The sequence below is a fragment of the Molothrus aeneus genome, chromosome 11, assembly GCF_037042795.1.
Source record: "Molothrus aeneus isolate 106 chromosome 11, BPBGC_Maene_1.0, whole genome shotgun sequence".
Taxonomy (NCBI): domain Eukaryota; kingdom Metazoa; phylum Chordata; class Aves; order Passeriformes; family Icteridae; genus Molothrus; species Molothrus aeneus.
The window spans coordinates 12,230,638-12,249,258 of record NC_089656.1 but is presented as its reverse complement, the minus strand read 5'-3'; the positions used below and the strand labels follow the sequence as shown (position 1 = coordinate 12,249,258).

General features: G+C 39.9%; 1 protein-coding gene across 1 annotated transcript in view; it reads left to right on the top strand.

Annotated features, from left to right (window-relative positions):
- The first annotated feature begins 597 nt into the window (after window positions 1-597).
- ESRP2 (epithelial splicing regulatory protein 2) overlaps window positions 598-18,621 on the top strand; it is a 41,380-nt gene continuing 23,356 nt past the window's right edge. Inside the window, exons 1-2 of the mRNA XM_066557430.1 lie at window positions 598-732; window positions 1,687-1,815. Coding sequence (XP_066413527.1) covers window positions 598-732; window positions 1,687-1,815 — 264 coding nt within the window. The remainder of the gene's footprint in view (window positions 733-1,686; window positions 1,816-18,621) is intronic.

The following is an 18,621-nucleotide window of genomic DNA, read 5'->3' as shown; positions in this document are numbered from 1 at the left end:
TTTGCCTCTGATCTCCTTCAAAAACCAATCAGGCCGGATCAGCCAGGCGTTGATTCTCCCTCCGTCCCTCCTACACCTTTTCCAGAGGCCCAATGGCCTTGTCCCTTTGGGAGATTGACTAGAGTCACATGAGCTGCACCAAGGGCAGGTAACTCAGGAGAGGGGAAGGGGAAGAGGGAAGGAAAAAAAAAAAAAGAGAGAGAGAGAGAAAAAAAAAAAGCCCAAGCCCAAGCCCAGACTGAGCTGCCATGATGTCAGAGGGAGAGAAACCCACAGCTTGCTAATTTCACCTCCCAATCGGCCCCGGGAAGGAGATCACCGGGAACAGGTAGAGATGGGAGCTTTCTTTCTCCATGTTTTTTTTTTTTTCCAACAGCCTAAATAGCTCTTTCTCTCCTCTTTATATTGTGACTCCTCGTTCGCTCCTTTTCCCTTTGATTACTTGGAGGTAGGGGGTGAGCCTTGTGGGATTTTTTTGGTTTAATTTTTTTTTCTTGTTTGTTAGTGTGTCTTTCTTTTGCTTTTCTTTTTTTTTTTTTCCCTCTCTTTTTTTTTTTTGACCTCTGCTTTTGATTGTAGCTGTTTCCCCCTGTGGTCATGACGGCTTCGCACAGTGACTCTTTGGTGGTGTTGTTTGGGGCAACAGCTGGTGCATATGGGGCTAAACTGGGTTCGGATGAGAGGGAACTAATTCTCTTGGTGTGGCAAGTTGTGGATCTACAGAACAAGAAGGTATGGCTTCGATATCCGGGGCGAGGGCGCGTTCCCCGGCGGGGGCGAGCGGGCTGTGCCGGGCATCGCCGCCTGCCCGGAGCCGTTTGTTCATTTCACAAATGCACCGAGGGAAGGGAGGGGAGGGGAGGGCGCGGGGCCCGTGCCCGGGGCTCATTCCCTGCCCGGGGCTCATTCCCTGCCCGGGGCTCATTCCCTGCCCGGGGCTCATTCCCTGCCCGGGCCGCTCGCTCGGGAAGCTCCTTTTTGTTCCGTCTTCAGGGAAGGAGTAACTTTTCAAGAAAGTTTGACCGCTTCCACACCCCACTGCCCCGTCCGTCTTAAATCATGTGCAGCTTCGAGGATGTCTACGGACTTTTGAAGCTTTAAAACAAAAAGTTCCCCCGGGTGGCTCCCAGCGTGCTCGCTTCCCTGGGAGCCGGCTCACGGTCACCGTTGGACCCTTTGGGCCTGCTTTTTGTTTGTTTAACCAATGTTTGGATAACCTTTAAGAGAATATTGACTTCTTTTAATTCTTAGGCCAACCTAAAAGTCATGTCTAGTATTTTTTTTCTCCCCAAAAGCCCTATCATAAATAACTCCCTAGAGATTAAGGGCTTTGATAAAACAAACAGCACTATCAATTTCATTAGTGGATTCACGAAACTGCCTTTATATTAAGTGATCTTCCCTTTGTATGTAACAACTCCCGAAAAGTCGGTGCTAACTGCAAAAGGCCTCCCATGAAATGGGCTTGGATACTCCGAAGCAGAGAGCGTGGCTCTCCGGGGTGGGAGGGAAGAGAAACCGCGGCCAAAGGTTTCGATTTGTGAAATAGACAAATGCGTTTTCTCCTGGCATTTATCGGGAGGTGATACTGCACCTTTCTGATTTTTCTGCAGTCTCAACACAATGCTAGAAAGAGCTATTTCTATTGTTGCTCACTTTTGTCCATAATTTCTTGAATGTTTTTAGGTAGGGACACTACACAAATCCCTGGTGAAAGCAGACAACTTGGACTTAAGTGACCAGTGTCGTGAAGTCAGTGGCTTAACACCAGAGGGACTGGGCAAAGCTGAACCACTGGACCGGGTTCTTCAACAGGTGAGGTGCTTCTTTTGGGAGCAGGGGCTCTTCAGAGTGAAGCCTGTGAATGAGATTTAATGGATTTGAAAAAGGAAACAGAATTTAGTTTTGTCTTTCACTTTGAAATCACTAGCAAGTTTTTGTGCTTGTTTTTAAGCTAACCCAAAAGAGACCTGAACCATTTGAAATGGGAACTCCATAAATCTGAAACAGTTGTGTATGATACCAGATTATTTGAGTTGATTCTGTGAGTCCTTGGAACATCTGACTTCTGTTTTTTTTTGATGGGTCTACTTTTATTCCAAGTTTCTTTTAAGCTTTGAAAGGGTAGGCCAGTAAGAGTACTGCTTAATAAAGCAGTGCTAATCAAACTTTCAGACTTCACATGGTACATTCTAATCTACAGGTTCACTGCTCTAATGGGTATTGATAAACTTTTTCTCATTTGCTATTCTTAAAATCAGCTGAAATCTTCAAGATCTTTAATGTAACATCAGATATGCTTGTTGTGTATCATTCTTTTCCAGATGAGATTAATGAGTGGATTATAAAGTGATTTGGTTTGATTATTTTCTAATGTCTGTAGTTTTGCTCTTTGGCTCATTTAATATCACATTGAGCCAGTAAATCTAACATTTGTATGATACTTACAGCTCAAGAGGACTTATGCTACTTGAAAAAATTTAGTGCAAATAGTGTACACATAATGCAGTTCCCAAAAGTTTGCTTACTTTGACTGTCCTTTCTATGCATGAAATGTGCTTGAATGGAAAAATACAATAGTGCATTTTTGTGTAACATATAAACCTGCCTTTCCACACCTTGTCTGAATCATTTGTAGGTGTGTTTCAGCAAGAAACTTGCTTAGGCAGTAGAACAGGTTCATGTTGCTGTAATTTCTGGTGACACAGATAACTTGGCAGACTTGGTCCTAACCCTCTTTGATACTGCATGGTTAACACTACACTCTGGAGTGTCTTTGAACATGTAACTTCTATGTGGCTTAAAATCTGTCAGCATTGGCTGCAGTGGCATTTGTTCTACTTGTATTTGTTTTGTTAGAGTCCAGGACCAAGAGGTGATTTTCTTTTTATTTTTTTTGGGGTTTTTGGTTGGTTTTTTTTAAAGCTCCATAATAACCCCTGAGAAAATGTGCAGCTGCAGGTTTGATCTTGTCCCAGATCTTGCACTAAAGACATCTGGAACAGCTTACCCTAGTACGCTCTGTTTACCTTTATAACAGACACACTTTAATTATACCCAATACTTTATGAGAGATTGTATCTTATTGCCGTAAATTGCACTGTAGGTGGGTCTGCTTTAGCAAATAAAAGGAAATACTACCTTTGTGTGTAGGTGGGTAGAGACTCTTGAAAAACAACAATTTTTTTCCTTTTTGTTTGCATATCTATGCAACTAAATAATGATTTTGCTGTTAATTGTTGGATGCCTGTTGTGATGTGGCCAGTTCCATCATAAGTCTTCTGTAACACACCTCACCTAAACTCTTCTCCCTTCCCCTCTGTATCCTGACTCCTGTGGGAATTAGGAAAGAATTAATTCAACTTCCCACTTGCAGTGGTGGCAAAAAGCAAAACCCCATATTCTTTATTAGTAAATCCTTTTCTGCATTTTTGAAGACAAGTCCATGGGATATTTTAATTGCATCATGTATTTTAAGGATCAGGTGACAGCACATACAGTTTTTTTTTCTTTCTCAGTTAAGCATTTTGATTAGCAAAAGCAACAGGTAGTTGAAGTGGTTATTTGAAGTGGAGGAGGAAAAGGAAGTAGACTTGTACCTTGATTTGAGATGATGTTATAGAGTACGTGAAATTAGCTTTTCACACCCTGCCTGGATTGTGGTAGAAAATTGATGATGCAGCTGAAAATTGCTCACCTTAGCACACATCTCAATCATGTAAATGAAAGTTGTGGTGCCTGCTTCTGGTTTTTTGCCTTGGGTTCCCAATCTCTACATGTAGAGGGAAGTGAGAACCACTGAGCACAAATCCATTGTAACTTTTATCCATGCTTCAGAGTCCTCTTTCAACTTCAAGCATTCTGTGGTTCTGAATCAGTGATTTGTAGCTGGTAAACAGCAGATCAGCTTCTGTGGGTCTGGAGTTATTCCCCTGACCACAGAAAGTCTCCTTCTATTGCTATATACTTCACTTTCCAGCAATGATGGGATCTACCAAAGGCCTGTAGTCTGTGGTCAAGTCTTTACTCTGCTTTTAACCAAGCACTTCATCTTGCACAGCTTGAGTTTGTCTTGAAATTTTCTGAAATAGGGTTCCTTATCAATAAATTTTGGCTGATGTAATTATACAAGGTAAAGTCCTGAAGCGCACTGCCCCCAAATAACCAAGCTGTTTGCTGCAGCATATGCTCTGTATGTTTTGTTGCAAGGTTTTTAATACTGTACCTGCCCAGGGTAACAAGTATTTGATTCCAGAGGTACTACTGCAGTTATGGGATCCATCTGTGTTTTCTCATAGGTGATGTGCGGGGTTGTGATAGCTTTCCTTTGTGAGGGTGGAGTATGTACAAATGTCAGGAAAATAGTTAACCTGAAATTATAAAATGTGTGCCCTTTGGGAGCCCCTTGCTTGATGTATTTAGTTCAAAATGGTATTAATAACTTACCTCTGATGTGAGACCAGTAATGGTGAACTCACAGCTGCTGAGATGTTGCAAAAATGCTACTGAGTAGAAAATTGAGGATTTTTATTTAACAAAGTAGGAGATCTCTTGTTCAAGTGTGTATTTGGAACTCTCTTGAGCCTGTGATCTAAGCCTCTAAACATGTATCAACTACACTACTTACCAAAGGGAATAGTTTTCTTCCTGCATGACTGGGACATTCTTGCCAGTTTGATTGTTTAGATCCTCAAATCACAGGACTGGCTTATTTAGCATGTTATTTATATTTTTCTAGTTAATTGCTGTAGCTTAATAGTTCCCCGCTTTTCAAGCTTTTAAGGGAGAGCAGTTATTCTCAGGTTGCTCTCTGAAACCTTGTAGGAATGGAACCTTGCTTTTAAAGAGCAAAACCAAAATGAACTTTGCCTTTCTCTCAGCCCCATTACTCTGTCATCAAAAAGCTGCCATCCTCATGTGCTTCTCTGATTGTAGCCACGGGGGCTCTAAGATAAAGATCCCATATGAAGTTGAAAGTGTTGTGGATTTCTTAATCCTTCCCATATAGAAAACCTGGCTGAATCAGCATGACTTGCCTTAAGACATGCTACTTTCCTTATGCAAGGCAATATTTGCATGTCTTCCTGAAAAAGGATGTCTAAGAAGAGTTAATAATGTTGGAGAACTGTCTGCAGTATTTAGCTGTAATTACCATCTTTCTTTGAACAATATACATAAAAAGGGAGACATTCTCATGTGAGACCTGGCTTTACTTTTGGGTCCACTAAAAACATTCAATTTTAATCTATGGATTGATATTAAAATATTAAAAATTTGTTTAAAAGACTCTCCTTGTCTTGCTAATTGAATATACTGAATCAAATACACCAATGAATATTTTGATTCATATTCTTATACAGAGAGACAAAGCTGGGCCTTTCCCCCCCCACTACTCCCCTAAATAATGCTCAAATTGAAAATACTGAATGGTTGCCACTTTATCAGGTGATAGCAAATTGCCAGTTCCCTCAAGCATGTTTGGATGCCTATTGATCATCCAGCTGAGCTGCAGGTGCAATTTATTTTCAGCAAATTCAGCAAGAAACAAGCTGGTTAAATGAGCTTTTGGAAACAAATGGGATGGGGGGAGAGGTGGAAGAACTCATGAATTCCTCTAACCTGATAAACCGGTTACAACCTTTTTTTTAAGAGAAACTTGTTCTGCAGCTTCTTCCTCACAAAGTGCTAGCAGAACGTTTTCTTGGTTCCCTTGCCAGCTGTCACATCTTCATTTTGGTTAAATGATTTTTAAAATTTATTTTTAATACACCTCTCAGTCTTCAAACTGCAGAAAAATCTGAAAATGCGAGTGACTTTTTTTTTTTTTGAGTCCTACAGTTGATCTTCCAACTTCAGATTATTTGTTGACTGCATCACCACAATAAAACATCTAACAGAGTTTGGAGTATTTGCTGGGTCTGAGCTCTGGTGGTTTGGAGCAGGTGTTTGGCGAATCTTTGGCAAGTGTTACCAGACAGGCTGCTCTGTCCACAACAAACACTTCGGGTGTCGTTTCACAAGATTTGGCTTCGGCAGTGAAGCCAACTTCTCCCCTGGCCCTACACCAGACTTTGCCATCTTTTTGTTGTGTCAGTAAAACCCTTTGTGAAGCTGTGCTGTAAACAGGATCACTGAAATGAGCAGATGGGGTGGGAACTTAAAACTGCTTTGCTGTCCAAGCTCACATCCTGTGAAACTACACCCTTTGGTTGTGTTTTCATGATCCAACATGTTTGATGGCGATACCAGCTTAAGCTGTTTCTGCTCCTGAGCACTTCAGTGGCAGCTTTCACTTAGGCAGGTGCTGCTACATGGCCCTCCCTCCTGCATTCTGCCTGTACAAAAGTCTTTGGGGCTGCAGATGGAGCTGGAGCAGGGCACTGTTCTGAGTTGAAGGCAGTTCTGGTTTGGAGTGGTTCTGTCTGATGCTCATGTGGCCAATTAGGAAGTTTTCCCAAGGGCAGCCGTAGCACGAAGGTGTGGGTGAAAGGAGGGTAACATTTTAAGACAGGTAGGGCACTGAGCAATTTATGTGAAACTGTGGCCTTGGTTTGGCATCAGCAGTGAGTGATGAGGATTTCCTGATAGACACAAGGGCCTTCAGGTTCTCAGGGTAGGTAAGTGATAGATTCCTGCTCTTACAGGAGGCCTGAGTGTCCTTGTGCAGGTACCTGCCCTGTGCAGGTAGCCTTATGTAGAGTTTTCACATTTATTATCATCCAATAGCTCCCTATTTTCACTGAGAAATGTAGATGAGGATTGCTTAAATTATGTTGCATACTTCTCATTGGAATATCACCAGTATTTACTGTAAGGAATTACGGATGTGCTAATGCTTCCCGTAGCTGTAGGACAGTGCAGTGTGGATTTTTATTGTTCTTTTAGCTATGGCTAACTTTTTTTTTTTTCAGAACCTTGGTTGCAATTCTATTGTTGATGTCCTAGATAAACTAATTTTGTCTTTACAAATTCTCAGCACTACCCAGCTCTGTAACCCACTACATTGTTCTTGAAACACTCAAATCTGTTCCCTCAAAAAGGCCAGAAAAGACTTGATAGCATAAACAGCTCTGTTATGTATATTAAATATATATATGTGTATACAGAAATAGGCGTATGTAGATCATGGGAATCCATTTGTTATTGGTAGCACTTGTGTTCTCTTATGTTGTGTGGAAAAGCAGTGACATTAGCTTCTCCAAAGGCTGCAATACTTTTATCTGAATTCCTCAAGTATTCCCTGTAGGAAATAGTAAGGTTCCTTTGCTTTGTTCCAGTATTTAGGTGCGTTTCACTTCTGAATGAGCAGAGAATTAGATAAAAGAATTTGTCTAAAGCTGTGTATTCTTTTTCTTATGGGCATAAAATTGTGGTAGCCTTGGCAAGCTGGGCTATCTTCTCTTAAAACTCAAAGTGCCAGTATTAATGAAAAGTAAATAATTTGGCCCAGTGGTCTGAGGATATGAGTAGACTTTTCTGTGATAGCAGATGTTGCTACATTTTCTGGTGAAGTGGAACAGTAGCAATTAATTACCAAGTCTGGGATTAGCATATATTGACAAATAAACTTTACTATGAGCTTGCAGAACAGCTTGAGGTGCCTGTCTTCACAGGGAGTGATGTGCCATGTTTGTAAACTGTGTCACTAATACATTTGGATGTTTCTACAGCTATAATATTATGTTTGAATACATGAATTTCTCTTGAAATTGTTCTTGTGGGTTTTTTTTAACATCATTGAAAGACAGCAAAATAGAGGGTAGAAGCATTTTAATACAAAGATTGCTGGATTGCATGATGCTCAGGGACTTTGAACTTCTTTCCTCTAACTTGCTCTCAATAGCTACTGAAAAAGTCACTGGAAATGTGTTAATGAATTATTGTCAGGGGTTTCAAAAGTAGCTGAGGAATAAATGAAGCATAAAGGATTTTAACATGTAGATGGGGCATTTAGTGACATGGTTTAGTGGTCAACTTGGTGCTGTCAGGTTAATGGTAGGACTCAATGATCTTGAAGATCTTGTCCAACCTAAATGATTCTATGATTTGCATTCTATGATTTTGGCAGTAATTATGTGTGCAGTGCTTCTATCTGTTCTTGAAGTTAACATGGAAGCAGCTTAGAAAATTTTGTGTGCATTTGTCTGCAAACCTGTGCTGTTTCTCTCTTCCTCTGGTAGCATTTTGAAAGGGTTGCATACTTCCTCAATTTGTATGTTGGTTTACTTTATTTTTTCCCCCTTTCAATAAACCATCACTTTTCAGTTACATATGGTTATACAAAACCATATATAACCATAGATATGGTTGGGTAGCTGAGTGCTGCCAAAGGAGGGCAATGTCTCTGTCAAACTCTTGCAGCACTTCTTTTCTGAGCAGTTGGGTTTCAGACTGATGTACAGTTGCTAGAGTTGATACTGCTAGCAAAGCAGTGCTGTGGCCAGAACTAAAAATGCTGATTAAAAATTAATTTTTTAGCATCATAATGTCAATCCTCATGTCAGTCTCATTTTATAATTTCTGTGGTTAAAAGTGAAAATTTGATGTCTCTTAATTAGAAACAAAACCAGTAATTTTCCCTCACATTCATGTCTTTGCCATCTCCTCTCTGCTCTGACAAAGTTTTTTCTTTCCTGCAGAGATATCATGTTGTTTTCTGTTAGCTACAACCTTATTCCAATAAAAAGGAGGAAATACTGATGCTCTGAAAGACACCTTGACATGTGTTCTAGGAGAGTCTTGAGTCAGAAGCCATGTTTGTTCTACAAACCATATTTCAGTGCTTTGCTCTGATAAATCTGTGGTGATGTTCTCTAAACTGTTCACAATTTGCTCCAGTGTCCTTCTATACCTCTGTTCTTGCTTTGTTCACAAACAGCTGCTTTGTTTATTTGTCCCTCATTCATTAAATCCACATGCTGTAAAGGTAGATATGAGTTATGGGATAATATTAAGCAAAAGGTATTGGGAATTGAAATTGAAATGATCACCCCTTTTGATCAGAGACAAAACAAAACAACTAAAACCAACTCTCTCACTTCCCCCAAACTTCTATTTCAAAATATTTTGGTTTCTCTTTCCTCCTGCTGACTTTCTTTGTAGAGCTGCAGTGGGAAGAGTGTGGCAAAAAAGGATTGAGAAATGGATATTTTATTAACACTAAAATATTGGTTAGAAACTTAAGGTTAAGAAACAGTTGTATTTCTTCTTGCAAAACTTGGCTCCTGTGATGATTTTGGACACCTGTTAGCTTAAAATGAAAGGTTCTGTTGCTAAAGGTCTAGGACAGTCTCTGAATTTTGTTATCATTCTTATTGAATTCAAATCAAAACTTAATCAGTGAGGTTTCCATTCTCTGGCTCTTATTCTAGAGAAATGTAAGCGTGTGCTTTAGCATTACAATGAGCTGTGTCGACATTGGCAGTGTGTGGAATTAATTCTGCTGTAACTTCTTTAGATGTTTACTTGCCTGGTAAGTAAGTCTGTTGCAGTGAATTGCATTAAGAGGAAAGTAAAACTATAGTAATGTTACTTGAAAATTAAAGTGAAAAAACCCCTGTGGAAGTTTTGCTGTGTAACCAGACCTTATTGTAGCTGAAAGTTGATTTAAGTTAACTTTGCAGCTTAAGAAATACACGAGACATTGTCTAACACACCAATCTCCTCTTGAATCAAATCCCATTGGATTGGAGGGGGATGGTGAGAGATACAGAGTTGGAAATACATAACTGGCACAAGAATGTGACTGTGACAGAGTTTTGCAGTTTGCTTGATTGGTAGCTTGAGTGTCTCAGTGTTATTTCTTACAACAAAATTAAACTTACACAGGACTTCATATTATTGTAAAGTATGTGAGATGGCACCTTGTAAATATGAAGTGCAGAAGAAAACTGCAGTTCTTGTGGTTATGCTTAAAGAAACAAAAGAAAATATAAATCAACACCCTTTCTCTGTAAGTCTCAGATGCTAAGATTTGATCACAAGGAGCTGTGAATTGCTTCACATTCAGACAAATTCATGTCAAGTCTTTCCAGTCACAAGGAACTTGCTTTGGAAGCAGTAAGTTACCTGAAAGGGAGGATGTAGTTCTGTAAGAGGAAGCAACATCCAAATAGTGGAACCATTAATGTCCTTGTTCTGTGTTGGCCAGGTCTGAATCCCTTGGAAGGCCAAGTGTAAATTTTGGTATTACTCAGTTGTGAACTGCTAAAATCATATCTCTAATAGTTTCTCACTCTCATTTTTCCTTTTAAGTCATTATCAATTTTTGATGCTTGCCCTAATCTGTGACTTGAAAGTTTGAGAGATTGAGGGCAAACTGATTTAGGGATCTAATTCCACTTGTCCTTTATGTATTTGTGAAAGTATGTTTGTACAAGAAAGGGAACACTCCCCCATTTACAAAGCAATGCAGAGTCAATTTAAGAAAGGTTGACTTTCTTTTGCTGATATTTGTAAGGGTTTGATCAAGAATCACTTGGATTCTTACATAAGCAAAGATACTTCATAGATTTCAAGGCTGTTACTCAGGAAAGTCCATGCTTATTATATTCTTACAGTAGAAGTTTAATGGAGAAGCAGGAGCATGAGAAAATCATGCAGGAAACCGGGTTGTGGATAATAAGTGTCTCTTCATTCTTTTGGTGTTGCCTCATCTTTTTACTTTCCCTGAGTATTACTAAGAAAAAAAAACCTTGAGAAACAGCCTACAAGAAAAAAATGTTTTAATTTTGCAGGCATTGGCTATTCTCCTACAACTGGTTAAGCTTGTACTACAAACAATGAGGTAGTGTTGAGTAAATAGAGCAGTACCAAGCATTACAGTCAATAGAGCCAGTGCTAAAGATCACATTGCTAATGAAAGTTTGTCCTTGAAACAGAGGTGAGTGGGAGTGGGGGAGGTATAGAACACTGAGAGAGAGCTTGTGCTTATATCAAGACTTTGGGAAATGTTGCAGTCATGGCATTAATTAAACCTAGAGTTTGGAAAGTATGTTCAACCTTGTCTTTCAGGCTGTAATGACTTGCTCTGTGAGTTGAGCTGATAGCAAGCAGCCTGTGAGGACTGTGAGGCACCATTGTAAACCTGTTTGAAATGTAGGTAAAAGGTTGACAGAGTAGGGATTTTTTTGTATTAGTAGTATTCAAAATTTTCTTTTTGCTTAAAATCAGACTTAGGTAATCATTTGTTAGCACAGATTATTCATATTTTGCAAGATATTTATATTTTTGTGTTATTTTGTTGGTTTTGATAGCTAAGGCCTCTTTCACACAGATTAATTTAAAGTGAAAACATAGTTTATCTCAGTAAGTGTTTCTTTATTTAGCAGTTTCCTGACACATAATGTAGTAGTAAAGTAAGTCCACAAACTCTGAAATTCTTATGTTGCTGGACTGGGGTGCTTTATCTTACACAAGGCTAACTTCAAGTAGCTTATTTGTGGAGTACTCTGCATATTTCAACACTCTCTTATTAAAACAGGTCGTGCTTTTGAAGATAAAAGCCTGTGACCTGATTGCTGTGACATTCAGATGGCCTGAGCCATGGTCTTGCCTTTTATGCTTAATGCATTACCTGAATTAGATGCTGTAGATACCATAGCTGGGAAGCATGCAAATAGTCTGGCGTTTCAAACTTCCATCTAAGAAATAATTAATCAAAAATGGTCATAAAGTGCTCAAGTGGCATGGCTTGGACAGATCTTTGTCATGGCAGAAGGTTAGATGTTTGCATTCTTTCCTAGGAAGAATTAAAGCATTTAGTTAGCTATTGTTTACTTTGCTGCACAAAGACCCAGGTCCAATTGAAATGAACCACAGAAAGAAATAGTGTGGAAGTTTCATCTTTAAAACAGTTTACCACAGCCCTGAGTAACGATGGTCTGTTTTCTATGCTCCACAGAGTATCACTAGACAGACAAACCATGACAATTGTTGCTCTGTTTCTGTATTTCGTGTTCCACCTGTTGCTGAACAACGCTGAACAAACTTATTTTTATGCAGGAAATTAGCTGTAGGCTACTCTCACCAGCTAAGTTTAAAGTTGCCAGTCCCTCTATTAATTCTGAAGGAGTATAATGAATTTTAAAGGAATTTTCTCTGTTTTATTGAATGAAAGGATGCAATAAATTTGAAGAATACTTTCCATTTTCCACCTTGAAGTCTTGCAGTAATTATAAGAGGTGTCTGGAGGCCTTTCTTTCTTGAGAGAACTGTGAGGTGACAACAAAGAGGACAAGGTGGTATTACTTCTTGTAACTTCAGCTTCCCAACCAAGTAAAAAATAAAAGTGACTATCATAAATACACTTAAAAACATAATTCTGTGTTTTTCAACTACTACTTCTTTTGAAGAAGAATTCTTTTGGAATTTCATGGCAGAGCCCCAAGCCTAGGATAGCTGAGACCCTCTTGTCACCTTTTGCTCATGGCATGAGTGGAAAAGAATTCATTTCTTTCTGTGAGAGAGGCAACAACAGGAGTTTGTCTAAATAAGCCACTGCTGTGGAGGAAACTGCTTTGGAACAGCTAGAGAAGCAGCAGGGTGTGCAGCACCTGGTCTGGACCTCTGTTCAGGAAAGAAGACAAAGTGACAGCAGATTATCAGGCATAAGAAGCAGCATAATGTTGTTGAGGAGAAGGCAGTCTCCAGTGCTTGAAGCTCAGTGCCACATCCTGCCTCTCCTTGAGACTTAGTAGGGTAAATTTGCTCTTACACTTGCAAATTCCAAGATGGATCTGTACTCTAACTGGTTTTGGATATGTAATGTCTGTCTTGAGTACATTTATGGTGGCCTTTGTGACTGATTGGTCCTTCTGTTATTTAATGTAGTTTCTAGGCCACCAAGAGGTATAAGGTGATATGTAACTTGACTGGTCATACTGAGCAAAATTAGATTCTCTGGCAAGCTGGAAATGAATCCTATGCTTTTGTCCAAGCTAGTCTGCAGTCACTAAATAATCTCAGGCATTAGTGTTCAGTAGAGCAAATAATTGCCTTCCTCCTAATAGGAGAAATCAACTGGCAATATTATTTTTGAACATTTCCAGTGAATGAACCTGGGCTGCCTCTGTCATCTCCTGCATGTTTGCCCAGCAATGAATTCAAACCAAGGGGCAATTTCTTTTTCATGTTTATGTCTGAATGGTATCTAAATATGGTATTTTTACCCCTGTTTAGTTAGAAGGGGAAAAGAAGTTATTTGTAGCTTGTGGCTACACTGGGGCTTTTTTCTTTTATTTCCATACAGCAATTTCAGTACAAGGTCACCATGTATCCATTATCAGCCATGTGGAATATCAGTTAACAGATGAACAAAGGCAAGGGCTTACTATAGGATTCTCTGTTTAAAAAGTTACCCAGCACAATAAAGGGTTATCATACTTGTAAATAGTGCTGAAATGCAGTCTGTGCACCTCCCAGTAGTATTGACATGCTTTAAATTCCTCCATTGCATGGATAAGGCTGACATTATCAACAGGGTTGGAAGAGTGAAGGAGCAGAAGACTGCTCATGGGAGAGTATTGTAAATAAATGTGACACCCTCATGGGTGTAGGAACTGAGGCACAAAGACCAAGTGAAAATATTTCCCTAGGCTGACATGTCATGGTATGTTGTGTGTGTGTGCAAGCCTTGTATACCAAAGCCATGGCTTGTTACTCCTGACTTTTCTCATGCTGTATTAGACCCTTTAAGTCTTCGGACAAACTTCAGGATTCAGTGATACTCCAATCTTGCTTATGTTTTAGTGGCAGACAGGTTCTGTTAATGAGATTTGGCTGCATCTCAACTCTTGATTTCCTTCACTTCCCCCCATCCTGGAAAACATGACCTTTCCCAAAAACCCCCAGCCCCTCAGGTACGCACTGTGGTGCCATTGGTGTCCTGATCTTTGGTGGAGCTGCAGAGTGGGCAAAATAGAGTCCAAAGTGGGGGGAGTCACACAACAGCTGAGGCTGGAAGGCACCTGTAGATGTTGTCCAGCCCACGCCCTGAAAGCAGGGACACTTGAGCAGGCTGCCAAAGACCATGGCCACTTGGGTCTTTGGTATCTTCAACGATGAAGAACCTGCAACTTTTCTCAGCAGCCTCTTTATTGTTCATCTGCTGGAGATCTTCTTTCAGGAACCACACCTGCGACTGTATAATTGGGTTTGGGTGTTCTCTGGAATAAATTGTAGAGGACTTAGCATAAAATCAGGCTTTGGGGCAACAACTGCAGTGCCTTTTGCCTGTTGAAACACAACTGGGAATAGAAAATCTTTACTGAAACCTTTTTGAAGATTATCCTTTGTTTTCCATGCTGCTATAGCTGAAAGAAGACTGGTCATTGTTATACGCTCAATGCTACAAGCAAAGAGTGACTCACACCAAAAGCCTGAAAGAGAGTCTAAGGCTCTAATGTTGTGAATTGCAGTAATGTCTAATAAGTGATGATGATTTTTTTAAAATACAAGTTAGACTGGAAAACATCCATGGTTATAAACAGTATGGCTTTAGTCATAGGTTTGCACAAAGACAAAGCTTTTTTCTTCTCAGGGTACTTTACAGATCTGTGGAATCTTATTTTCACTTTCTCTGGAACAGTTTCATTTTAGCAATATGAGGGGTTTTTAAGCTCAAGGGAATATGTCAGAATGTAAGTCCTAAGTGAACCAAAATAAATTTTCTTCTAAGTTATTCCTGAAAGTTTTCTTCTTAATAATGACAAAAAACTGTCTTTCCTGAAAAAGTTTTATTGTCAGGATTTTTATTTGTTTTGGTGGTTTTTGTTTTGTTTGCTTGGGCTTTTTTTGCAAAACACTAATCTAGAATGTTAAACCTGTTCCAAGTCTTTCAACAGGCTTTAAGCCAAATCAATTATCATCTCTCTGTCTCATGTCTCAAATTTTGACTGGACCAGATATGATCTGTTCACCCTCCCAAGTCTAAAGATGGCATGGATGAAAAAATGAGCACTTTTTGATATGCTGATCTGGCAGAAAGTAGACCATGTATTCATCTGCAATCACCAAATTGTAAACTCTGGGCAGTTTAGTAGCATCCTGTTGATACTACTTGTTTGAAACCAGATCCCTACACCATGAGGGCCATTCTTTGTGCAAAGAATATTGATAAATATAACTCATCTTTCTACTTGAAAATAGATTCAAGTCTAGCTTAAGTGTGGACTACAAGCTAAGCTGTTTTCTGGATTTTTATGTGATATTTCAGCATGGCACTCCAGACCTGCTTAAACTGCAAGGATGCTTTTAATTCTGAAGCTCTGTGAATGATTTTATCTTGTCTTAGCTGTGATGGGTCAGTAGGGCCAAAAGAAGCAAAACAGAGAAATTCTGTGCATGACTAAAGGAAGGGATGCTGCTTTAAAGACTCACTAGCAGCTTGGAAATCTGATGCATAAGGGGCAGCTGAATTTTCTGTTACTTCTCAGAGGTGATTTGAAGAAAAAAATCCCCCAGAGTGCCATGGTGTTTTAGAAATGGTTCTATTTGACAGCATGGGTGCATTCTGTGCCTGAATTATCTCAGTGTTTAATTACCATGCCAGGCACAGATACAGCACAGATGCAGTGGCCTTTCTCAAGGATGACAGCTATTTTTAGTAAGGAAAATGAGACTATCCAAATAGACAGATGTTTATTTTAGTTTTTTGTGCATCATAACTGTAGAAAAAGCTTAATGAAGAATCTTCTTGTTTCTCCAAGATCTACATCTTAGTTCAGCTATATTTAAGGCAACACAAAGTGGGCTGTTATTTTAGTCCCTTGAGATTCATCAGTATAAAACACAGCAGCTTGTTCTGGCTTTCATCCAGCTTTGCTGCTGGCAAAACATGTCTCTTCAATCTCTTTGTACTCTCAGCTACATGACCAAAATCCTGTTTAGCCAGTTTTTCAAACTGCTGTTCAAAGTCTGTCCTTCCCTCTCACCACCTTTTCTCTAAGAACTGATTTAGGTTTCAAGGAGGCAAGTATACAGAACAGCTTGTTTGATTCTTCCTCTTCCCTCTGTTCAGTTTTTAATCTTGGTGTGGAATTATTGAACAAATTCCTTTAAATAAGGAATGACTCATCAGAGCTTTGCTGGAGAGACTGATCTGGTGGAATAAGCAAGAGAGGTGGAGGATGATGCTAATAGACTGGTTCTTGCAGTCAGAATGAGGGCTGGTTGCAAGATGCAAACAGGTAATTAGTGTGTAAGTGCTGTGGAAGGAGCAGAGGAGCAGGGCAGACAGGGTGTGTGAGCTTGGTGGGGGCAGTGTTAAGGTGGGGCAGCTTTGCCTGCTGAGGTGGGGGCGTGCTTGGACGGCAGCATGAAGGTGAATGACAGCAGGTAAATAGCTGAGATGGATTTTATTAGTGGAGTGAAGGAGAGGGGGATGGAATTTATGAAATGACAGAGTTGTGGACAGGTTGTTCAACATGTGAGACAGAAAAACGTAATGTAAATCTGGTGCTGGTCTTAACTTGTCCTGTGCTTGCTCCATTTGGGTGGATGCTGGTTCAAGGCTGGCTTTTGAAATGCTGCCTGCAATCTGTGGCGCAAGAAAGGAGGCTGAAGATGGCTTTTCCTGGGCAGTGCTGAATTGCTTAACTGGTGTGGCTTGTTGTGCTGAATAATGTGGCTTTACAAACACATCTGCCCTAGCTGCTTTAACAAGTTTGACACATGTGTTACGTGTATCTATTGCCTGAAAGACTTGAGGGTCCAGTGTAATCTATAGCAGCAAGAGCTGGTCCACAGCTATGCCTCTCATACTCAACCTCTGCAGAATTAGGAGACCTCTCCTAATTGGGTGAAAGAAGCTACTTCAGGCTAATCTCAAATATCTGTCATTCCTCTGGGGCTATTTTGCCCCATGCTCTGATCCTGAGTGAATCTTCCCAGTCATTCTGCTACCCCCTCCTCTCCTCAGTTAACCCATGCCATGGTTGAGCTGGTTTGGATAACAAAGATTGCTTATGTCTCCTGACTATTCTTTCCATTCTTCTTGCCCTCTTCCAGAGCAGTACACCCCAAAGTTTGAAACAGGCTGGTTTTAAAATAGGAGTTTCTAAATAAGCTCCCAGCAAGTCTTGCCAACCTTGTGGCAGTTTATCTAAGGCACTTTAAGCTGCTGGCATTTGGTAAGAAAAGTAGAGTATTGTTTTGACATGTTGATTGTTCCACTGGAAAGGAGTTTGCAATGTTGAATGTTATCACTGACATTTAATAAATATGCAAATACTAACGCTTGGTACAAATAAAAAACAAATCCTGATCCTTGGGAGTTCTTTAAACCTTAGTACAGTTGGAATTCTGGGCTTATCAGTGTCCTTATGCAATATTTTACTACTCTGGCATCTTCTCAGTACAGGCTTCTGAAAATATCTGTGTTTTCTTTTCAGCTGTAGGTTGTGTGGGAAACACCACCTGGAAAAAATGTGAATGTTTCAGTGCAACAGTCTTGATTTTTACTAACTTGACTTACACCATTTGACCTGAGCATTTCCTCCCTTGTGCAAACATTTTTCTCCTTTTATTTTCTAACTTGATGACGTCTTTTTGATCTACAGTTCTTACATTTTATGTGTACAGCAGGAGGCTGCTTACATTTGCTGCTTTCTTCAGATTGTGTGGGTTAGATTTCTTCTTGTATCTGATCAAAATAGCTCCCTAACTGCACTCCCTGTATTGGCTCTTGAGCACCTCCAGTAACAAGGGTACAAAGTTGAAGGTTTGGGGAGTGTTTTATTGCTGTTCATCAGTAAGACTCTGCTTCCTTTCAGCAAGAATCCCTGTGCACCCCCTCTGGAGGCTGATTCCTATCACCATTTCCAACCCCTTTTTACAAATATTTGCTCGTTACTGTGTGCATTAGTTAAACAAAAAAAAAAAACCTAATAAGTTGCTGCATTTAGTAAGAAAGCAATTCTCATGTGTGTTATTGTGGTGAGAATATTTGTTGTTGGTCTGTGACTGTGGCCATCCACAGAACTACTTTTCTGAAGTGATTCCTCTGGAGTCCACTGGAATTTTCTTCTTTTTCTGATGTTTACACATCAACTGAGGTATTTTGAGCACTCTCAGATCTCAATTTTCTGACTTTAAATCATCTTTGAACAATAACTGGCTTTAAAGCCTCAGATTCTTCAAGACTTCAGCTTGTGGTAGGACCACAACCTGCACTAGCAATTGGGAGGAAACAGACTTTGGGAATCTGCAAGTTTGGGTTGGTTGATTTTTAGTTAGTTATTTTGTCTGTTTGTGGTGCGTTTGTTCTTTTTGTGTGTTTTGGTAGTGTGCAGAGAATTGCATTATAAAGGTTTTTGTTTTGTGGGGCTATTCACCCTTCTTACAGTTTCAAATATGTTCTCTGCTATTAAATAACTTCACTTTATAGATATGTTCATATCTATATCTGTAAATATATCTTCAAATGAAGTAACTTAGCACAAGGTGCTGAGCTGAGTGCCCCTCCTTACCCAGCTTTGCCCCTCAGTTCCCTGTTTTGATGTATAGTACCCAGTACTACAGGATTCTGAACTCAGAATGGTAGTGGAACTCTAGCTGCCTAAGCCTAGAAAAGGGCCTGGGTTGGTTTGAGCAGGTATTTTGAAATAAAGCCTGGGTAATCAT